Source organism: Aquila chrysaetos, chromosome 24 (genome assembly GCF_900496995.4).
Source record: "Aquila chrysaetos chrysaetos chromosome 24, bAquChr1.4, whole genome shotgun sequence".
NCBI lineage: Eukaryota > Metazoa > Chordata > Aves > Accipitriformes > Accipitridae > Aquila > Aquila chrysaetos.
Genome location: NC_044027.1, coordinates 6,817,785 through 6,842,130, shown reverse-complemented (window position 1 = coordinate 6,842,130; position 24,346 = coordinate 6,817,785). Strand labels below are relative to the sequence as shown.

Below are 24,346 nucleotides of genomic sequence, written 5' to 3'. Positions count from 1 at the left end.
ATCCGATGGCCAGCAGAATTCCTGCCCTCCCACGTCATCTGCACCAGCAGCCTTTTAAAAAAAGGGCAACTTTATCTGAAAGAGATTAACTGCAGAAGCATGGCAGATAAATGCTTTCAACAGCAGGTGCCAGATGATTGTTCAGTTCTTCACAAGAGAGACCTCTTGACTTTTTGTTGTCCGCTGTGTAGTGTGATCAGGAATCTGTCCCTTGCCATGCAGCAGCGCCTTGCACGAGTAACCCCACCACTCTGCTTCCCCACGGACCTCTCCCAGGAGAATTAAGACCACTCAGCTTTATGTCAGTCAGTGATAAGGATTATAGAGTCAAATACTACTGAAAAAATGCAAGGTGGTAGCGAGATAATGCTCACAGCTTCTTCTACCAGTTCCTCTCAAGCGACATTTAAATACCCCTCGAATGCAAATCCCATAGCTTAACTTTTACAGAGATCAGAGTTTCTTATTTTTTTGTCAGATAATAAGGGTTAACAGACATATCAGGCATCTGCGCTCACCCTAGAGGAGTCATGCTCTGAATTTGGACAGGACAAGAATCACAAGGTAAAAGGACTTGCCAAAAATTGTTCATCTAAAAGTACTGGTGGAGGAGGATTCCGTTATTAATACATTATTAATATATGCTACTATAATTAGCAGCTGGATCCTTAGAATGAAGGAACAAAGAATGAAAAATACATTCCTCTTGGGAATGAAGCAGAAAAGAGAAATGTTTGCTAGACACATGTACCTTACATGTCAGTGAACTTTCTTTATCTGAAAAAAATTTCTAGAGGAAACTTTAGAGGGCAAGATGCCAGGCTGAGAACAGCCGTCAGCCCCAAAGTTGCTAAGAAAACAAGCCCACCTCACTCCTACTCTTGATTTATCTGAGAAAGTGGTCAAAATACATTCAAAAGTAAGGGAGAGAGATGTGTTTCCTGTCTCTAACAGCTTGCCTGATGGCAAGTGCTACCACCTTGCTGGAACCTTCCCAAGGAACAGGAAGAACAAATACAATTGCAGAATGCAATTGTATAAACAAAGTGGCTTGGGGGGGGGGGGGGGGGGGGAGAGGAAGGACAAATTAAAATCCTAATTCTTACAAAAACAGGCCAGATTTCAAATTCAGGAGTGTCCTTTTAAACTGGTCACACAACTGAGAACACAGACTTGCCTTTCAGAAGTTCTCAGGCAAAGCTTGTCTTACCCCACGTGACAGCTACCCACAAGCTGCAGGCTGCATGGTAGCCTTTGAAACTCTTCTGGGAACCAAAGCTTTCACATAACATGAAGGGCTTCAGAGACACCCAGACCCCCCCAGACCTTTCTTCTCAGTACCAGATATCTCACGGCACAAGTCACATTCCGGCTTGGCAAGATCTCCTGCAGACCCCTCTCCACGCACAGGGGACACGGCTCCAAGCAGCCTCCAGCGCACAGGGAGCCTGCGACATCAGGAGCCCTCTCGAGAGGGGCTGCAGCGTAGGAATCCCGGGAGAAGATGTGACCAGAGCCCTGCACTGAAACTACATGGACAAGGTCGCAGATGAACTTTGCAAAGGAGCTGTCGGTGGCACTAGAGGCCGCTGTCATCCTGGATGAAGGCGGATAATCCAGCAGTGGGCTGCAACCGAGAGGACCCCCCTGAGTCCCCACCACCTGCTTGCACCAAGTGGAAACCAAAAGGATGTTAGTTTTGCACCACGAAGAACAGGGTCTACATTAGATACTGCAGGCACAGCATCCACGCGCTTGTAACTGACCATCAGCAAAGCCAGTGCTGTTTTGAGTCAGCTGGACAAATGCATTTGCAATGCGAGACAATTTGACGCTGGCAGGAGATCATCAAAATGGCCAAAGAGCAATGTTCATCAGTGGCTCCAAAATTCCCATGAAAAAGAAAAAGAAATTGCCTGGCAAAAATATTGACTTTGGAAGATGGCATGTTTCCAGCCTATCGGTATCAGCACACCGTAGTGCTGCAGCAGAATTAAGGGAGGCTGAACGTACAGCTGGGTACATGTAAATACACATGGCAGCAGCTTGGCTGAATGTCCAAGACATATGGCTCTAACACCAGGCAGCAATTTGCTACAGTCCGTCCAGGTAGGCAGACTGCATTGCATTCCTCCAAACTGATTTCTCCTGTACTGCCGCCTTTTCTGTTTTTTCTTTCTTCCCCTTTGAAATGACTTGAGGCATGATTCACACTATTTTGCAGCTACCAGAGTGTTTGCTGACCAATTTAGCTAGCAAACAAGCAGCAGGTAAAACACCAGGGATGAAACACTATGGTGAGCCAAGGTAAGGCTTGTTGGCCACCAAAGGATGCAAAACAGCACTCCAGAGCACTTTGCTAGTCGTTGTCCCTCCCCAGACCTAGCAGTCTCTTCTGCTTTAACCTTTTGGCTTCATGCAGATAATTTAAGGCCACAAGTTAGGAGACATCCCTGCGATCTAATATTAGATGATAAGCTTGTTTATGTTTTTGTTGCTAAGAGAAAGCTGGAGCTTTGGAAACACCGAAGCAGACCAAATGCTACTGCAACAGCTGCCGGTGGGAACTGAAATCCATATAGTGCTTCCTTGACAACTGTTTACCATTTCCCTTTTTTATTTTATTTTACTGGAATTGGTCTCCTTCCAAAATAAGCTTTTCCCATTTAGATGACCTCTCCTGTTTCTCTAGGTCCATGCTTCCTAGTTCAAAATGTGCAGGCAGTTCCCCAGTCAGTATATCCTGCTGTTAGAACACACATTCATAAATAAGTTTTCCTCTACCCACAAGCACAATGCATCATTGCTGTGTTTTTTTTTCCTCTAGTAGTTTCAGAGCATCAATTAAAGGTGGGAGGAATTTTCTGGTGTTTCTCTTTACATTACCATAAATCACAGGAGATGGTTTTCTAATAAAAATGCAGGAGACTTAAACAGATTTCTATATTATTTATAGAAACTGATTTGGCAATAAACACCAATGCAGTAATATTAATAGATGCTCTTTTGGGCATCTACGAGTACTATCACAGTCAAATTCCCTGTCTGCAGACAGTGCCAAAAGTCTGGTGGGTTTTGTGGAGCCCACTTCTCCAGGGAAGAATCTAAAGCTTCTGCAACTTGATTCTGAGCTTGCCAAAATGGAGATACTGTTGGGAAACAGTCTGAAGTGTGAAATGAAAGCACAATACTCACTCTGTCCTCTTTTGCACAATCTCACTTTGCACTGGGAGTATCTTTTGGCAGCTCATCTCAATTCAACTGCAAATGACACCAAGCCAACTGACCCCATGCAAAATGACAAGGAGCATACAGAAGCACTCCTAATATTAAATGTAAGTGTTCTTACAAAGATACTTTTCAGTAGCTATTTCAAATTATGTCCCTGCTTACAGAGTTGATAAATGTGGCTCATCCAGAATGCTTGCAATACCTTCAAAGCACTCCCTGTGCTAGCTCTGGAAAAAAAGAAAAAACAAGCCCAAACACCACTAAGAGTTTGAGTATTTTCCAAATAACACAGACCACCTTCTTTCTTGGATCTGATGCAGCCGAAGCAAAGAGAAGCCCACAGCAAGCATGCCCTCCCTCCATGGGAGAAGTCACATGGCTGACTGCAGATTACATGGCACTGCTGAGCTCTACCATCTTCACCTTTGCAAGCTGATTATTTCCATTATTGCTTTTCACATCCTTTGGCTTCAGGCCATTTAAAATATATCAGAGTGCTATCTCCACTCAGGAAGGTCTGTATTTTAAGAAGTTATTATTTTAGTTTGAAAGAATCGAATTACTCAAAACACTCCATGAACTGGTTGCTAGTTAGAAATACATAGTTCCTCACTGCATTTTATTTATTACCATTTACTTTCATCAATGCCATCGGAAGAGACAGATTTTGCAAAAGTTAACCTGTTTGCAGGAATAAATAGCGATCATTTGATACTCTGTACTTAAATGCACATGGTAAATTTCCTTTGAAAAGAGCACCAGCTACCCTAGGTTTGTATTTCCTCAGTCTTAAAATAACATACGATAAGAAAGAGATACCACCAGCTAGATTCAGAGTAATTCCAAATGCTGCTACTGCTGTAATAGCCTTGGTTGCACATGGCAGACTTCTACCTCTGTGCTAAGTCTTCCTTCTAGTCAATCGGAAGAAACGCATGCTGCTAGAGTGTAGTCCATCTCCTCCTGTATCACACAGCTACACACTCCAGGAATGTTTTCCCCCCACTAACAGCAGAGGGAATCCAGGGGACTTGGGCAGCAAAGATGTCTCCATCGGGGCACATGTAAACTTAGCTGAACAGAATCAGAGGGATGGATTTTATCTGAATGTGTCTCAGTCCAACGCTCTTTTTAGGATGGGATTCATGTTACAGAACATACTGCAAGTAGCTACTGGGCTGTCTGTCCCTCTATACAGAGAGGCCTTAGGGACTGAGATTAATAGCCGAGATGACTACTGAAGAAAAAGGCTGAGATATTGAAAAGACAAGTAGAAAATTATGAAACTAAATTTAACCTACAAGCCAGTGATGACTCAGTTCAAAACCTTAAGATGGAGCAGGGGCAGCAGCCTGTAACTCCATGTAGCACCTAAGAAACAGTTCTTACACCCCCACCATCACCACCACGTGAGACCTGATCACAGAGGAGGACTGACACACACCGGCACTCTGCTCACTAACCTTCTGCGCTCCCTGGCTTCCTCAGCTGAGAAGTCCTTTCCTGTAGTTGAGGCAGCACCGGCATTCGCAATACCATTAGCAGAGCCGAGTATAGCACGATTTGTGATTACACCTAGGGGGGTGCTAGCAGAGATGCCCTCTGTATTTTTCTCTACAGCAGAATCAGTTTGTTGCCTGAAAGGGGCTCTGAAATAGAGAAGACATAATGGAAAGCAAAGCAAGTGAACTCAATTGCTGTCCGAGACCAGCCAGCTCAAGGGAGCATTGACAGTTCATTCTCCTTGTTCTAGACTTGTGTTTTTGTAGAGAACAGCACACATTAAAATGAATTTTTAAAAATTTGTAGAAGAATAAGCAGGAGGAATTCACTCACAGTCTTCACATCCCTGTTTGTAGCAAAAACGATTAGAAAAATGCACCTGGTGAATAAGCAGAAGGAATGAACTCCAAGAGCTTGTACGCTGAACGCCCAAGAGCAGCCTGAGTAACACATTGTGTCTCTAACAGGGTAGCAAGAGGGCACAATTGACCACTCCAGTGAGTGAAGAAGCTAAGGTCATATACGGGCTGTTAACTGCCTGCTGGTGCATATGCACTACTGAAACCATCCAACATAACCATTCTGGGATTTCTTATCAGCGCTTCCTGCATGGAAGTGCACTTCCAATCCATAATCCACTCCAGAATTCAGAACTTCCAACCCGAATGCTGATTTTCTGCAGTGTTATCTCAGCTGTGAGCCGTTACCTGGTATACTGGCGGGCTGATGCAGTAGTGTTCACACCGAGAGATGTGGGACAGGAAGAGACAGGTTGCCACGGGGTGCCCAATGAGGTAGATGAACCAATGGTAGTGGGTGAGGTAGCTAGAGATGTAGTGCGACTGGCTGAAATGTAGGGACTGCTGAGGTCACTACTTCTACCAAATGAAGCACTGTAAAACATCACAAAATCACGTCCTTCAGAGCACAGTAAATATTCAACAGAACATCACCACAACTGGGCTCTCAGCTGGAAAGGGAGCAAGTATTACATCTTAGCAAAACCTATGCAAGGAAATTAGAGCCCATTAGAGTTGCTGCAGGTCGCTCACACAGGCTAGCGCTAGCAGCACCCCTCTTAGCTAAGCCCAGCTGAGTTTCAGTGAGAGAATAATGGCGTGAAGGTGAATCGGTGAAGACCAGGGAAGGGAAAAACCCTACCACAGTGAAAGCGGTGCACACAGAGCACCCCTGTGTACTGGGGAAAGGTAGAAACAATGAGCAAGGATGAGGTTGCTTAAAGCAGGGAAGGAGAGAGTGACATAAGCAGGTGGGGCTTCATCACCCCCTAAAGATGCCCAGGACTTCCAGTTTTAAGAACTTGTTTTCAGTGGCTTAAAGCTTTGGCAAAGATGATCAGTTCAGGCTTTAATTTTCTTTAAGGCATGTTTGGCACAGACACTGTATTTCTGGAAAATAGCTAGCAAAACTGTCCAAAAAATATTCAAGAATGAGCAAGGGAAATACATATTTTGCCAGTTTAAAACAAAACCCTTAAAACCATTATTACTGAAAAGCTGTAAGTGTTTAAGTGCTCATACTTTGGAGAAGAGACAGGAGAGAAGGAGAAGGGCTCTCATATGAGGATGTACCCTTTCCCTTTTTCAGAGAAAATGCACCCTAAGTGGGAGAAGTTGCACACCTCTAAAAACAGACTTGATGAAATCTGGCAAAATCTCCTTGTTGCATGTGCCAGAGCCCCATATACAGGCTGCTCCTTGTCTGCACAGAGCAAATGAGCATGCATGCATGATCTAGGATCCTGCCACGCCTTTCCCAGCAACTGGTATTCCTGGTTGCTACTGGTCAGACTGCGCTGTCTGCAGGATCAAAGGCTAAGAAGGCTGGAATGCTGCCTCTCACCTCATGCATCCTAATAACTCCCATGCCAGTGCACATGGAGGAAAAGTGGTTGCACCAGGAGTAAAAGCTGACCTAGAGGAAAAGCAGACCAGGACAAACAGCTGCAGGATTATGGGAAAGCCAGGGACAACAGACTGGAACTGGAAGTCAACACTAGAGCAAGAGTCAGAGAAAGCAGCCCGAGGCTGAAATAAAACTTGAAAGGGGCAGTACAACAGCCAAGGACAGGAGGTCAGAAGAAGGATCCAGTCCAATTCACTTAGGCACCCAATTTACAAATCAGTTTTATGTGCCAAGGACCCCAGCCAGCCCAGAACAAGCAGCTGGTCCCTAGACAGCCAAAGGAGAGAATGGGGCATCCTGGAACGCCTCCACGGGCAGGAGCCTTACATTTGGGCTCTTCGGTTGATGGCTGCTTGCCACATCCAGGTCACAAAGGAACAAGCAAGTTATTGTCACCAGGTAGCAACCTCCACCAGACCCTAAACAAAGCTTCCTCTGGAACGCTGGCCCCTGCCTGGACTATGGGGGAGCAGGAAGTCCTGTTGGAGGCACGTACCTCCCTTCTTGGCTCTCTGCACCAGAGGAAAAGGCCAAGCCCTGGAGAGGGCTGGGAGGAGGGAGCTAAGCCTGGCTGGTGTGGGTGTGCAGAGCAAGCAGCCGTGAGGTTGCAGAAATGAGTGTACTGAGGAGATGATGGTAGTGGAGCGTGCACCAGGGGAAGGAACAAGAGGAACAGCAGGGGAAGAGGTGGTGGCAACCCTGTGGGGAGCAGGGTTGACGTGGCACCATCCTAGGAGAGCCCAAAGCAGAGAGGGTGGGGCACGAGGGGTGGCTGCAAAAAAGAGAAGGAACTTGGTCAGGGAGGACATGGGAGGGTTATTAAGACCTGACAAGGACTGTCTTTCAGAAGGCAAAGGTAATGAGTGAAAAGGGGAGACAAGAGGACAGAAGCAGCACCAGGTGCCTGGGAGAGCAGAGATGTCAGGGAGCTGAGAGGGGAAGGAGGAGGAGGAATGGAGGAAAAGAGCATGGTGATGGCGTTGCCAACTCCTACACGCACATGCCCTGGGTCGGAGAAATGTGGTGCTGGAGCATCACGCACGCACTCCTGCTCACAAGGAGGGAGCCAAGGCATTGCCAGCTTTACAGGAATTCACCTCCCCACCCTGTCACCTTGCATGGGTAGCATTGCACAGTTTGAGGAGGACTCTAAGGCATTTATTCAATTGTTCACATTTGATCTGAACAGGACCAGAAAATTGCAAGAAAAAGGTTAGCCGGGGAATCTTCTTAATTAACATCTGTGTTCATATGAATCTGTAAAAGGGAGGATTACAAATTTATGCTAAAGAATTCAACACTGGAAATAAAAAAGGCACTGACACACTGCTACTCATTCTCTAACATAATCACCATAACATAACCATCAGGGAACGAGCAATGAAATGGAAAGAAACATTTCAAATCAATAAAAAGCAATACTTTTGAAAACAGCTACGGCAAGTAGAATTCAAAATCTTAAAAACTTTCAAAACCTTAAAAAAGCTTCCACATATGCTAATAAAAAAGGTCTGCACAATATACTTAACTATCTTTTTTGAACACACTGCCATAGGGTATTGCAGAGATCAAAATAGGATTTGCTTATGGAAGTTGGCCACAGTGGTGGCTATTAAGAACAATGGTTAAGTATAACCCCTAAATTCATGATTGCTGGAAGTAAAGGAGAGTGTCGGAGGTGGAAGACTGCTCTTAAGTTATCCTAGCTTTTGCAACTTGCCCTTCAAAACCGGTTGCTGTCAGAAACAGTCTGGAATGCACGGACTGTTGGCCTGAATCACTGCATGGGTTTTTATGTGAACAAAACCAGTAAGAAGGCATATATGCAAACATGTAAAATGAAGGAGAAACTAACTGTGTGAAAAAGTTATTTCATTCTGGTGTGTGTGATCCCTTCCTGTGAGGTATCACTCATGGCTGATGTCAAAGGAAGGATGCTGAATTAATCCCATCTGCTATGCCAGTTTTCCTCCAAATCCTTTAACATACAGGCGAAGTGAACTGGCTGTTTGAAGGCCAATATGCACTAACATGGAGAACAGGCTGTCAGAACAGGGTTCTGTGAATTTTTGGGCTAGTAGTACACCCATAGAAAAAGCAGAATGAATGACAGTCACTACCATTACAGAGAGAGCTTTAACATTTGCTTCAACTAAAGCTGAAGAACATTTGCAACATTGCTGCAAGTTACCTTGTTCCCTTTTAGAAGAAAAGCCACTTTCAACATCTTAAGATGATCTGTTGCTGTTGTTTACTCTTTGTTTGGGGTGTCATATAAAGCCCTTATAGAACATAACTAGGTATCTTTATGGAGATTAGTTAAATGCTAAGGTAAAGGGGAAATGCAGATGTACAGAAGTCATCCTCTCAGTAACATCCAAGAATGTCATGTTCACTTTAATTCTTCCTCTCTCAGAATGAGCTTTTATCTTTTGGAGTTGTGATCAGAGTTTTGTTAATATTTGGAAATGACAAAGAGCTTATCCCTAACAGGCAACCAGGTGCCTTTCCTCATCTTAGAGGCTGATGCACAAGGCTGGAGAATCAGAAGTTCAATATGATTATATTTAATTTCTCTGTGCTCTCCTGTAGAAAACCATACAGGATAGAGGTCAAATTGATCATGATTTCACTGTTTGTACATAAAATGCAAAACCAGTGATCTCTTTAAAAAAAGTACACTTTATTCCTACCTGGCAAAGCTATTCTCTGTAATTGCTTGTAAACCAACACTCTCCTATGAAAGGCCAGAATTCAGCCTTTGTAGCAAGAAACCGGTATTAGCGACATACCACTGCCAGCCAAAACCTGCGCTAGTCTCTGTACAGTTTAACCAAGGAAATACAGTACAACTATGTGAATGTAATACTAAATCTGGTTCTGGATTAGCTGAGATAAACAGGCAATGTTTTTAAAATTTCAACAGACAGCCATGTGAGTGACTGGACTGTCTCTCAGACTAGGGAACAGTAAGGCATGCCAGCTGCAAGAGACAAAATTTTTCCAATGTAATCAGCTGCGGCTTGTTGGACTGCCTTTGGAGAGAGACAAGCTACGGAGGTTGGCCTGTCATCATGTCCCAGGATAGATGTGAAGTCACTGGAATGGATCAGCAGATCAGGAGAAGTCTACTGCTTGAAGTGGCTGTCTGTTTCACCTTTTGTGGAAACGGGTCTGTATATACTCAGCAATTGGACAAACACATACTCGAGCACAACTTAACTCTACCAGCATAAGTACTAAAACACAAAAACTCCGCATCTTCCCAAATATCTCAAGCAATTGTTCCATCTTCAGGACAGTTATTTAGTTTGGGGTCTAGAGTTTGGTGAAGCACAATCTAAAACCTTGAAATATTTCTGCCCTTTTCCTTAAGCACAGTTCAAATGGCTTTGCAGCGTGACATGTTTATACATGTTGTTTTGATGGTTTCCAGTATTAGCTAAAGTAAAGGTGAGGTGATGGCACTGTACTTGCACAAAGAGCTGATCCTCCTTCTCACAACTGAGATGAGAATTCAGTAATGTATTATTTGCCTTAACAGAGCAGGGCATTCATTCACCTCATTCAGAGACAGCCATTATCTGGTACTTCAAGGAAACTGAGCCTCTGCCTTCCAAAGGGGTAAAAGATACTGTCAGTTAAAGAAGTTATGCACAGGATTGCTTTCCTGATTCTGCTTGGCTAGTTTACCAACATTCAGCCTCTACAATTTCACATACACTGTGCCGAAACTGCTTCCTTACTGCCACATGAAAATGGTTGGAGACATCAGTCTTACTCCTTAGCAAGTGCTGTAAGTCATGCAAAAGAACACTGCCACTTTTCTGATAATGATGCCATAAACATGGACTAATATAAACCAAAATTAAAGATCAGCTACAACTTACCTGTCAATAGTTATCTGAACAATGCTTTCAGACCGTAATTACTTTATTCTCTTTTTATGATCAATTTTGGTTTTATTATCTAACCATAATACTAGCATAAAACTGAGAAAACACTTTGCATTTGAATTATGTGAACAAGAGTATTTAAATTCAGTTCAGCAATTTACAAATCAACAAAAATGATGGGCTTTAAAAATACTATTTAGCATGACAAATGTCGGCAAACCTTAATTTTTATTTCCTGCTCTCAGCAGGAGAGTCCCAAAGCCAGTTACACTGATGCAGTAAGCAGCAAGCAGGAGGTTGAAGTTTGCGAGGCATGTTAAGAGCAGAACTGACTGCCTGGGAAACCATGTAAGACAGAATTGGACATACCTTTTCAAGTAGGTAGATACATAGGTAGTAGGTGCACCAGAATGGGGAGCTTCATTTCCCTTTGATTCATCCCTCCACGGCTGCCGGGTGTAAGATCCACTCCGCACTAGGTTAACAGCTGATTCTCTAATACAGGAGAGAGTACAAGGTTTGTTTAGAACAACTTTTGGAGTCTGCTTTTGACTCCTTTGCAGCTCCACAACACAAGTCCTTCCCTTACACCTATGTGCACCATTGTTCACAGGTGACACAACTTACTGAAACGCCACTTCTGGCCTTAACATCAGTTTCTGTTATTGCCAGCTGTATTACTTGAGAATCACCAAGATGATGTATTGTTTTGCATAAAGAGGAACAAGATCCTTTTTAGTCAGAAAACTTGCAACTGAAATTTAGATTGTCCATAAAAGTAATCTAACATAATAAATAACATCATTTGATATTCTCTTTGCTGTCTTGTATCAAACAACATTGCATAAATGGACAGATACTGCAACTGCAGGGGAAGTTTTTATTCTCCAAGGTATCCAGGCAATGACAGTAACGCAACTGAGTATTGCAAATCCTTTGCTATACTTGGCAGCAGAAAACAACTAACAAAATATTTGGCAATATCTAAAACTACTTGACAAGTTATCAATAAATTACTAGTAGTCCTATTTATCATAGTTATCTGTAATCAGGGCTCCATTTCCTAACACACACTTTGGCAATATGTCCTATTCTTTTCTGGTCTTGGACATGACCTCGAGCTTGTAATGCAACACAAATCCATTCACTTGTCAGGTTGCAATTATTTTTCATTTCTCAATTGTCGTGTCCATGCTGATGCGCTTTCAGGCACCTGTGGGTTCCGTGAAGTGAAACTCAGCTGTTTTGAAACAAAAGAATATTGGGAAAAATCTGTACTATACAGTACGTCTAGGCACCATCTGTTCATGCAGGCCAATTCTCCTCATTCCCTACTTTACCAAGCAAAGGACACTTATCAGCAGTCAGCTGGATATGCCACTCAATACGAGCCGCTGCCAAAACTGCTCAAGCTTATCAGCAGACACAAATTGTCTGCTAAACTCCAAATCACAGTGACTGGCTGAGATTAAGCAAGAACACAGCAGGGAGGTTACAGCAAAAGATCAGCAAAGAATCTCAGCCTGTGCTGAAATTCTCTCAGGGTGGTCATCTGCCATAACTTCTTCACAATTACAGTTCACAATGACTTCTCTGTATGTGCTTTTCTACCACAACTGTGGAAGCGGCTGGAAATGAGGCTAGGCTCAAATTTTACTCCTCCTAGCACAAACTGTGAAGAACCTGTTTGTAGAGATTAGCTCCTCAAATATATCTTGAGATACTAGATATTTATCCCATTTATACTGTGGTTCTGTCGAGGGGCAACTACACACATTCACCATAAAAAGAAGCCCTGCAATGGAAACAGTTCCATACACCAGAGAGTTCACAAACTCAAGTGAATCAGAAAATGACAGATGTGTGAACAAAGGGACTGAAGGTGACTACTGAGCAAGTGACAGAAGTACAAGTGTAGGTGCCAGCTACAAAATGAGGCACCTGCATATAAAAGGAAAAAGTATGCATAAATCTAGTTTCCTGGATGGAGACCATATACGAATGAATACAGGGGTGGGAAAAACCAGCCTGTTGCCCTGCTCACCTAAATGAAAAGCAATGTACCAGAACTTTTATAGATCAGAGACAGCTCTCAATATTGTGAATTCCTGTGTACTTGGGACTGCTGAGAAAATATATGAAGCATGAATATAGAAAAAAGGTATTCCGGAGGAACTATCGACAGGACAGAAGCTGACCATTAAGTCCAGTCAGTCTCACCTGTTCTCTTTTTCTTCTATATCGCTCGTACTGCTTAGTCTTCTGGGGGCTATTGTGGCAAGATAGCTCTTGTTGTCTTTATCCTGATGAAGCAAAAGAAGTACTTCAACTGCACATCTGTTACACTGCCAGCACGTTCAGTGACAATTAAATTCATGTTCAAATTTCTTCAACTAAGAAAGCATTCTTCTGTCTAAGGACAACTGGTTTAAGGCATTTTCTTGGGCAACAGATACCACAGCACAAAAGTATCAGTTCTGAAAATGACTTCCTGAAGAGCACGCTAGTGAATAAAAGCAGCTTCTAACTAGAACTATTTATAAATCATAGAATCATAGAACAGTTTGGGTTGGAAGGGACCTTTAAACGTCATCTAGTCCAACCCCCCTGCAACAAGCAGGGACATCTTCAGCTAGATCAGGTTGCTTAGAGCCCCGTCCAACTTGACCTTGAATGTTTCCAGGGATGGGGCATCTACCCACAGGCAGCAGAGTTACAGCTAGCAAATACATGGGACAGGATTTGCAAATACACCTAGTGGATACAGGAGAAATCCATATAGATGACAGTGAAGGAGAATTTCCACTGCAGGTATGTGCTGCTGCCTGGATTAAATATTTTCCAGTAAAGAACAGGCCATGTTCACTGGCAGCGCACTCCAAATCGAGCAGAAATTAGGTCAAAGGGGCACCAAACTCCAGTTCTGTGAGAACAACTGATAGGATAGGAATAATTTTCAAAAGACAAAAAAGAAAGAATGAAAGAGACCTAAGTTTGTTATGGATGCAAAACCCAGCAACAACTCAAAATGAAAGGGAAAGGATCTTAAGCTGTGAGGTAAAGTCTGCTCAACTGGGATGCACTAAAACATCTTTGCTGAAAGCCAAACCTTTTCTTTGTTGTCTAATAATGCAGATATCCGAGGACTTGATGAAGAACGATAGATAGAAGAAGTCTTATCTCTCTGCGCCTCACGAGTAGCAACGACTTCACTCAACGTGTTGTGACTGCCAGTCTTCCTTAGTCCCAGCCGCCACGATGAAGGTGACTCATCCTTCTGCTCATCTGACTTGCTGAGCCAACTGAACTGTAAAGGAGAAAAAGGGACATTTGGAAGAAGTAAGAGCACTGCAAGGCACAATCTAAGTACTGAATGCTTCAACAAGCTCCAATTTTTGCTAGGCTACACTTGTGGACATAAGATGGAGTGACTTCGATTTCCTGCTTAGCTTTAGTTACAGGATATAGTTCAAGGTGAACTCACAGGGATTCAAATTGCTGTAGTGTCCTCATCCCCAAGGACAGACGATGAAAGAAATCTCATGTCATTGTGCAGCTCCTTTGCCTACACAATGCTCTCCTCCAGCTTTGCAGAAAGAATATAAGGAACAATGAAGCTTTTATTAGCACCTGTTTAGGAAGGGGGAATTATTCAGTAAAGGCAGAAAAACAAAAAAAGTAATCAACTCTTTTGGGACTAGCTGCAAATAAAACCCTTACACAAATCAAACTGGAGAGAGTCCAGGAGAAGCCGTTAAGATTATCAGGGAGCTGGAGCCCACAACACGTAAAGGGAGAGAGTCGGGAAACCTGGCTTGTTTAGCACAGAAAAGAGAAGACAAAGAAAGGATTTAATTGCTCTGCTACTTGGGGCATGGGGTTTACAGAGGATATGGAACCAGATGACTTCTCAACAAGAGAAGGAGGAACAGACAAGTTCCAACATGGGAAATCCCGACTGACATGAAGGAAGACATACCTCCTGGTAGGAGCGATGCTGCACTGGGACAGGGAGCAAGAGAGTGGGGCGCCTCCATCCTCAGAGACTTTTTAATACTCAGCTGAGCTCAGTTAGTTCAAAGCAACATGACATAAGCTTGAAGTTGGCCCTGCTTCAAGCAAGAGATTGGACTACAGGCTTGTAGAGGCCCATTCTACCTTAAACCTTTCGATTGTCAGGTAACTGCATATTCTGTACATACTACAGAATGGACCTTCATGCTTTTTCTTACACGAGGCACTTCTGACAAGCATTTATTATTCCTCAAATACACAACTGCTTAAATGTACAACTTCAGTTATAGTTATCAAGTCTTACAAAAAAAAAAAAGGTCTTACAAAAAAAATGGCCTACTGCCATTCAAGAATGGAGCCTGGACACTGCAAGAGATACTTCTACAAAGACACGGGGCAACACTGAGGTTTATAGGAAATAAAGCAAACAAAACATTAGGAATTACTGGAAAAGAATAGAATATGAAACACAACACCATTATATGTCTGTGGTATTGCAGGGTACAGTCACATCTTTGGTATCACGCACAGCTCGGCTCCACAGCTTAAAAGCAGTATAGAAGAAGGGGAAGAGATTCTGAGAAAGGCAACAAGAATGAGTAGAGCAAGAGAGCTTTTGCATGAGGAGTTATTCAGTATACCAGCAGTCTCCAGGCTGAGGTATGACCAAGGTACAAAAAACCCTCAGGGACATATAGAAGGGTGAATAAGGATCAGTTATTCCTTGTTACTTCCCATAAAGGAACTAGGGGCAGCAAACAAAACCAGTGTGTGGCAGGCTTAAAGAAACAGGTGCAGAAAGCTCTGTATAATATGTAATTAAGCTGAAGAACCCTTTGCCATTACAGGATCCCAAACATTATGGGTACTCAAAAAGTGACTGCATAAATTCACAGAGGAAAAGTCCAACGAGGGCTACTGGACACAAAAAATACCACAGTTTCAGCAAGTTCCTGAGATGTAAACTGCTAGCAGGTAGGAGAGAAGTCCAGTTAGATTCTGTCTTCTCTAGTATCTTTTGATGGTCACTGTCAAGGGCAGGATACTGGGGTAGACAAGGCTTTCGGCCAAAGCTGATATAAGCATTATTATACCATATTCTACATAACACAAAACCTGACATTATCCAGAATAACTGAAGCTACTGGGGAGCTCTGCCCTCAAACTCATTTACTCAAGACTGCAAAGATAAAATTATCACTGCAGTATTTTAGCAAAGTTTCTTAGCTAATGTTATTTTAATGCAGATGCACAGAGTTAATCTGTACTCCACTAATTCTAGCACTTCCAGTCTACTGAGCTACACAGCTCTAATGCTTTAATGTAGTTTTGACACTTTCCTCAGAGAAAGCTCAAATCCACAGTAAAAGCCGCCTTCTGTAATTTCTGGACAACATAGGAGAAGCACATATTAAGAACTCCACAAATGGAGGGCAACACAAGCACTCATATTTTCCCACATAAAACCCAATCTGACAAAGAGAGTTACAGAAGAATCAAACATGTAAGAAAAGGTAAAGTAGCTGATTTTTAGTGATTGAGGTCAAACTAATAACTGCTTTGCACACAGGCCCACTTCTATACCCTCACAGCCTTATTCAGCGTTAAAAAGCTCAAAGGAGTGAGAACAATACTTTGCAGCTGGGAAAAGGTTAACCGAAGTGCTCATGTGTCTAGGTATCCTTCTACCTTTAATACTTCCCCTGCTAAGTCAGCCTGAGTTGAACAATGCCCAAAGGAGCTCTATTTCATTAGATCTGGATGAAAAGTTAGACTTAGTAGCATGTCAAAAATAAAAAATTGTGACTAAGCAAGAAACATTTTCCTTCTAACATGCACCTAGTGCTTCAGACTTCAGCAAGGTGCCTGCACTACACAGCTGTTCTCTATATTCTGGTGCAAAAAGAAAGCAGAAGCATAAGTCCTCAGCAGAACACGGAGTCTCCTGGTGCCATCTAGCTGAGTGACATGAGAGCTGGAGAATTCAGATAAGATTTCAGTAACTCTACTTCACCTTTAAAAAGCTTTCATAGCCTAGCTATCGTAGTCAGATGCAAACTTTATCCTCTCCACTTACTGGGCTGTAACATCATGCCACTAAATCAACTGAATTTGGCAAGTCAGAGGCACTTTAGATGATGATGCCAAATTCACTACTGATACATCAGCAGGAACCAGCTCTGGTGAAAGATCTCCTGCTGGTAAGAGATTGGAATCAGCTATCTCAGAACTGACAGCGACACAAAGCACTTGTGGTAAGCAGGGTTTCTCTTGTGAACAGCGCAATTTGGTTTGGAGGGTAAGAGATTCAAGAGGAACCTTATCATATAAACATCCTCCTTTGTGTCAGTCCTATACTGTTGCTAACACAGCATCTTTGTCAAAGTAGCATACTATCATGCTTTCCTAGATTCAAGTCTTACAACTCCTCTGAAAATGGGTTTCAGAGCATCCATTTCCCAGTAAAACCTACTGCTTTCGAGCACTGTTGGAGTCTCCATTGATTCCAAATTCACTTACTCTTCTGGCAGATGCAGTGAAGGAGTTGGGCTCGGGTGGTGGTATTTGCTCAGTGATGCTAGGCCTGGTTTCATGGCTGGAGTGGTTGGCAAAGGGCTCTTCCTTCCTTTCTACAATTTTAAACAAGAAGAGAAACCATATGTTTCAGTATTGCACTTCCAAGGCCCTTCTTTACAAGCACAGTGTGCACTAAACTCAAGTTCAGCGTCGCTGTGACCTCAGTAGGCCTTAGATCATAAAGGTGATGTCAGTGCCAAGGCTAACAAGGGCTTTCTGCAAGGAGGCTTTCCACTTACTAAAAAATATGATGGTTACATTTGCCAGGCAAAGCTTTTGAACTTCATCCCCACAGACAAGCAAAATCTTTGCAGAAAGCACCTTAGGGAGGACAAACAGATTTTTTGTTTATTCACAGTTTTGTTTCCTCTCAGGGATTGTTCTTCCCTTGTAAAACTTGAGAAGAAAAGCAGAACATGCCATTCCTATTGTAGTACATGAGTATGCATTATAGCACACATCCCCGAGTGGGCCTGGTGGTGGATTTCATTGCATGGTGCTGCTGCTGTTGCTTATGCTGGTGGGCAGAATTTCTGGACTTCTACAGCAAAATCCATTTTTCTACACAAAGCTAGGACTGATTCCCAACAAAAATCTTTAACAGGGCTCAACGCAAGCTAAGCAAACCTTATCAAAGCTCACAGCTGGCTCCCTGCTTGTTAGACAAGTGCAATCGTCCAGTATTAAATTTTTTTTTGTATCTATGCACCATGCTTAACACAAGAAGATCCACCAGACATTACCAGGGAGACAGTAAGCAGAAACTGTGTCTCAGGCAACAGGTTCAGTCGACAGAAGTGCACAGGGCTCTGAGAGAGAGTATTTACCAAACACAGCCACATGCAAGGTGCCTGAGAAATTATGTACCTACACCAACAAAACAACCTCCTGCCCTTGCAGCTATCAGTGCCCACACAGTCATGGTTTTGAAAAACAGTCATTTTAACTGTAAGCACCCAAACAGTACTAGCAAATGAGGTATGTGCAGTGAATAAAGATCTTCTATTACATATAAAAAGCAGTTTGGTAGGGAGCATCTGTGAGGATGGCACCTTGGAGCGCGAAGATCAATCTTTCTGAAACAAATGTTCTCACTCCTAGAAAACAGGATTCAAAGGACACGGAAAACAGAAAAGACCAAGCCAAGAGAAACATTTAAAAATAACGCGCAGTTAGCAGGACTGACAGATCCAAAATTAAAGAGACAAAGATGCATCTCCCCTAGAAAACTTCGCATGATATTGAAGTCTCAGCCACCATTCCCTCTCTTTGATGGAAGCTCTGAGATAACACAAAACCATCTAAACAGAGTATTTAATTTCTTGAGCCTAACACTCAGATGCATTGCACTCTCAAACAGCCCTTTTAGGAAGGGGTAGTAGGTTACCCATTTCTCCTTGCAGGCCTGACTTGGCATACAGCAGTCCATGGAAACGCATACAGACAAAAAATTACATGCTTGCCATTTCCTGACTTCTTGAGACTGAAGCCTGTAAAACACAGGAGAGTCCTTGACATTGCAGGAAGGGGAGAACAGACCTGACCTGACTGCCAGCAGGCTTTACAGGCTGGGCTAGATAGTGACTGGTAGTACATTCTGGAAGTTCATAGTACAGAGGTCAACTTTTAAGGTCAAGCCTAATTACAAGGGCACAAGCTTAAGTGGTAATGACAGGTTGGAAAGAACTCAAACTGTGAGCAATGTGACCAAAAGGAGTCAATTGCAGAAGAAGGACAGGCAAAAGTACCTTGTACCAGCAGCACGAGACACTGCATGATCATAGGCATCGTTGTCTTTAGGGGAGAATCCCACATTTTACTTTACTAAAACTTCAGCAATAAACATTATGAATTCCAATCAAGGGAAACCAGCAAGGATTAGTTCAATCTCCCCAAAACAAATTTGGTGAGACTAAAAATTTAGGTCTCTAATTTGGCATAAATATAATTTTTCATAAAGTTTTTTGGGTTCAGGGTTGGTTTTGCTTGTTTGTTTGTTTTAAAAAACAACACAAACCATTGAAAGCCTCCCTGGTCTGCTTTAATTCACAATAATTACGTATTGTAATAGTTACCAGCACAGATAACGACCATAGAATTTTATACTGATCTTTTTTATATACAACCCAATGCCAAACTGTTAATTGTCCTCAAGATGAATAAAATGGCATTAATGCACTTAGCTTCCTTTGAAGAACACAAATTTCTTACAGATTGTAAGAAACATGGTACTCTCTGAAGCACTCCAGCAATTTCACTGCTCACCTCTTCAAAATTCTTCTCCTCCCACAGTCTCTGCAAATTCAACAAATTTATCGCAACCTGAGACCCTTCAAAACATACCTCAAAATAAACTTCTGTATTATACTGCCATCTTCTATTTTGCTCTGCCTTATTGCTCAGTTACCAAAGGAGTTAAATTTTTTTGGTTTAAAAAGATCACTCATAACAATATTTTGGCTTTTTTTTTTTTCTTCATCTGGACTTTGAACACTTTAGAACAACAGTCATCATCTCTCTGCTCAGAATTACAAAGCTATGTGAATATTAAATCTGAGAAGAAAATGAAGAGGAATAAGGAAATAATTTCCATGTTTTCAAAAACATGTCTCCTGTAATCCATCCAAGCATTTAAAATGTCTAGCAGATAATAAAGCATAATTGTTCTTAAGACTGTCTTTGAAACCAATAATACTGTGACACTTACAATGTTCTATGAAAAGCTATTTTCATCCCTACTTATCTTTGGAGTCTTCCTATGTGGGCTGATGTTGTTAACTCATGAATCTTGTTTTTAAGAGATCACCAAAAACGTGCACCCCATTCACATATGTGACAACTAGGTCTACATCCAGCTGGACAAGTTCATGTTAATTTTATTAGAGATTTGAAAAGTTTACAAGGTAGGGTTTCAGTTCTGATTGAAATTTCTCAAAGGAGCCAATAATCTCTCTAGGAGAGGAGAGCATAGGTAACAAAGCCTAAAGCCTGATGCTTAATCATTACTTGAATGTTTTTTGTCTTCAATTTGATTTAGCTTTAGTGGTTTGAAATAGATTAGTATAATGCGCTTTGCTCAGTGATTTAACTCAATAAAAAGACCTGTTCTGGCTTTACACAAAATTTAATGCCGAGTGCTGTAGCATTTTCCTTACTGAAGGATCTTATGCTGTTCCTGAATCAGTTAAACACCACATAGCTCCAATTCTTATACCCATACATACGTTAGAGGTGTTTTGGTCAAGTTCCTACCATGTTTACAAGAATTGGCATGTAGCTATACAGGGCTACTCTCTAGTAAAACACTGATTTATGGAGCAAATAAATGTGACTTCTACTGCATGTCTGCTTCTTCCACTGACTTCTCCACTACATTTGCTTTATTTAAAAGCCAGAAGATTATTTCACCGTGTTACTGTCATACCCAAATAGCTTTTGTAACTACCAGCTCTGCAAAGACCAGCCAGGATTCTCAACACCTCTCATACTGTGATAAACATCATAACTGATAGAATTAGAACACAGGTGACAATTTTACTGGCACAAGAAGCAGGACAAAACTGTAAACTACACTTCTTTGCAAGGACTTATTTATTAGTATATTGGGATATAGGCCAAGTAAGCTGATGTTAAAAGTAGTTTAAACATTGAACACATCATAGTCCAAGAACCATCTCTGTTTGCAGAAATATTAAGTACAATTAAGTCTTGGCTTACTGTAAAATTAAGTATCTTTATTTAAACTTTCTGTACTGCACATACATGCTGTTTAAACTAATTAAGGAAGCCACAGAAATTATGGAAAAAGAAGGGGAGTAGGATGCTAGCAATATGCTACAACATAAAGGCTAACATGACTCGATGTACTTAATCCTTATTTTCCACTACGTTTTGCAATTATTATACATCACAGTCAGAAAAAAGTTCCTCAACTCTATAATTACAGCGAACAGCTTCAGCCCCTCATTTCATTTCTCTGATCCAAATACAACAGGCTATTACCTTCCTACACATTCAATTGCTTTTCTACCATCTTGCAGTAACTGAAATATTAATCTTGAAACTGGCCAACAAGAAAATAACTACTGTTTAAGAACAACCTATGAACAATGTGTTATCTTAAATTCAAGTGAACTGGAAGTAGAAATTAAAATACTATCCGCAGCTTTTTTTTTTTTTTTTTTTTAATTATGCTACATTTAGAGCATTTAGATCAGCTTTTTTAGTACACTAGCTACAGAGTTCTCCATATTCTATACATGCACACTGGAAGTAAGACTTTCAGGATGTCTTTAACAACTACGCAAAAAAACCCCCCAAAAAAACCCAAAAGCAGTTTTCAAACTGATCCCCTAATATTGCTAGGCTAATTATTAAATCTAAGACTGTACTAAGTCTTACCTGACTCCTTTTCAGCATCTGATTCTGAAACTTCATCTTCTTCAGCTTCTTCCTCTTCTTCAGAACTAGAACTGCTAGAGTCCTTGTTCTCTTCCTCCATTTCCATGGACTTCAGCGTGTCTTCCTCATAAAGAATCTTCTCTTTGCTGCAAGGTATAGAAATTTTAACGACTACCAGGTGAGCAAATTATTTCTGAGTTCTACTTCTCAGGAACACATAAACATGATTTGCTACATATAGAATGAGCAAAAGGACAAAATCCATCTACAGACTCAACATCCCAGCACTTCCAGCACTGCCCATTTGCCACGGATTCCAATGCCACTCTCATTTCCTAAATTTGCAAGTATTTCTCATTCCAGAAAAATGTGGTTTCTCTTTTCCTCGTGCAACACAACCCATCAGCTCAGCTGTATGGCCCTGTGCAGCTGCAAAGGTGCAGTTCTCAGCCCAAAGATCAAATTGCTACTCAGCAAGAGCAGAGGAAGGGGGACCAAGCACCAGCCCAACTGCTTGTTCTACCATTCAGTGAGTATGTTAAGAAACAGCTAAAATTGTATTTGAGAGCACTCAAATTTAAAAGAAACCATGAAATGAACATGAACAGCAGTGAACTTTTTTTAAAACAGCTGAGGCCAGCTGACTGCTAACAGGTGAAGCTGGTCTCCCATGACTCTCTGTGCAGCTTCTTTTCAACAAAGAAGAAAGAGACATACTTGGTGAAGAGTCCGCTTTGAGGCTTGCCATTCATGTCAGCTTCAATTAGCTTATTCCTCGTCTCCTTCTCACTTCGCAACTGTCAAAAAGTCCAAGAAGATTGGAGAAAGAATGAAATGACACATCTTAAGCCACCAAAGCACAATCTAATAATTACCACAGCATAAGGCCATCCCAACCTCATTAGACAAAAAATACCGTGGATTTGTTTAACAAGCCAGTTCAACAGATGCACATCTGCAAGAGCACTGGATGTCTTGCACTAGAGCTCCGTAAGGGCACAGCTACACACCCAGCACGTCCTTAGACTCAAGATGCAATTTAATAAAACCTTCAGACAAGTTTGCAGCAGTCCCTGCTGAGACCCAGTGTCAAATCCTGACTTCCACAGCACTGCCCTGCATCTGCCCATGTAGACACAGCGCTGGAGGTCTGTTCACGTGTGTTTGTATGCCCATGAAATCAGGCTAGATTCAGTTAAAAATGTGCTTGCTTTGTACCTCTTATTTACTCGCTCTCAGAGAAAAGCATTCAAGTATGCCCTTTACAGGTAACCGATGGATCTCCCATGAGGATGGGTCACGTCTTAAATCCCTCAAATGCCAGCATTAAGTCATTGCACAAGAATACCTGTGATCACTGCAGCAGCTGAAATATTTTGCCCAGCAAGCAGCAATATTAATTTTGTCACCACTGATGGACAAAACAGTAACCAAAAAATTGTTTCAGTACCTTCTAGAAGCACAGACACAGCTGAGGTAGAAAAAGGGATGGCAATTACAGGCTCACTTTTAAGGGTTTTCTCTTTTGTGTCATGTCTAGCCTAGTTATTCTTTCTCTTTTGATAGGAGCTGACACCAGGCATAAGAAGAAAAAGCTCTGCAAATTCTGAATGTGGGAAAAGCTACATGGAGTCCAGCAAAGAGCCAAAACTTGGGGTACAGCATGTTGTTAAATAGAACAAACTGCTGGAGCACAGCAAAAGGAAGTGCAGGAAACAGCCTGCTCCATTCACAGGTAATTCAGAGATTGGGGAAAAAAAATCCAAACCTAAATTAAATGAATTGCTTCCAGCACATAAAATCCCCTTTCTCTCCAATAACAGCAGCAAATCTTTTAGCAAGGACAGCATATTGTTCCTCTAACAAGCTTTAGATTTAAAAAACCCCACCGATTTGAGAGCCATTTTGAAAGTGAAATAATGTACTTAGAGGAATGTCATGGAACTGCCTATTTCATCCTCAACAAATGTAACTTTTCTATTTAAGTGATAAAAATGGCACATGATAAACACACATGATAAAATAGCATTTCTATTAAAAAAAATCATATCCACTTAAAAACCAAAACCTGTGATAAAATCTGGATTCTTCTCTTCTTCCCAGTTCTACTATAGTTTGCTACACTAATTTAATAAATGAAGGCCTTTATATAGTGCTACTATATAGAGAACAAGGGGGGTTGCTAGCCCCTGTGAATCAGGCCTAAAAATGGGCTAGCACCCATCCAGAAAAAATTCTCATTGTTGTTTTGCTTTTCCTTTTCTTTTTCTTCTGAGGAGTGCAGTTATCTGCAGAATCCTGGTGTAGTGAGATAGGAGGAAATCCAAAATACAACACTGATAGTATTTATCAACACCTCATTTAGGGACAAGCTGATTAATTTTTAAAAAGTTTCTGTGAATGTTAAGGATGCTATTTAAGGATGACAGCAGCTGCGTTATGATCGGAGTTTGAGTTCTACCACCCACATTTGTCAGTTCCTCAAAATACTTTACTGGGTTTTATCAGCAGTGTTCTCATTATGTCCGTTTCTGAATCCAACGTTTTAAATGATACTTACCAATTTTTATTTTTTTTAAAGAAGGGTGGTTTGTTTTTTGGAAGCACCCAAATGAGGTAATTGAGTAGACCAGATGAAATACAATAAAATGCAATCCAAAAACAACTTTCTGGCTTGATGACAGGCTTTACTTTGATCAAGATATATTTTTACTTTCTTTTTTTATCCCAGCTTTCTGCCTATAACTCCTTCCAGTATCTCCATTGCACTATGAAACGGCAATTTAATATGGTTTTGA

General features: G+C 41.7%; 1 protein-coding gene across 6 annotated transcripts in view; it reads right to left on the bottom strand.

The window, feature by feature from the left end:
• Positions 1–24,346, bottom strand: part of PPP1R12B (protein phosphatase 1 regulatory subunit 12B) — a 125,090-nt gene that overhangs the window by 57,797 nt on the left and 42,947 nt on the right. For 2 of the 6 annotated variants that reach the window (XM_029999632.2, XM_029999633.2), the window contains exons 7-14: positions 22,266–22,345; positions 21,549–21,694; positions 17,091–17,200; positions 13,666–13,863; positions 12,777–12,859; positions 10,926–11,051; positions 5,442–5,627; positions 4,695–4,880 (exon numbers count right to left, since the gene is read on the bottom strand). In XM_029999632.2, the coding sequence (XP_029855492.1) occupies positions 4,695–4,880; positions 5,442–5,627; positions 10,926–11,051; positions 12,777–12,859; positions 13,666–13,863; positions 17,091–17,200; positions 21,549–21,694; positions 22,266–22,345 (1,115 nt within the window). Of the gene's footprint in view, positions 1–4,694; positions 4,881–5,441; positions 5,628–10,925; positions 11,052–12,776; positions 12,860–13,665; positions 13,864–17,090; positions 17,201–19,309; positions 19,443–21,548; positions 21,695–22,265; positions 22,346–24,346 lie in introns of those variants that run through there. The other 4 variants (XM_029999634.2, XM_029999635.2, XM_029999636.2 and 1 more) reach the window with 3 other exon arrangements.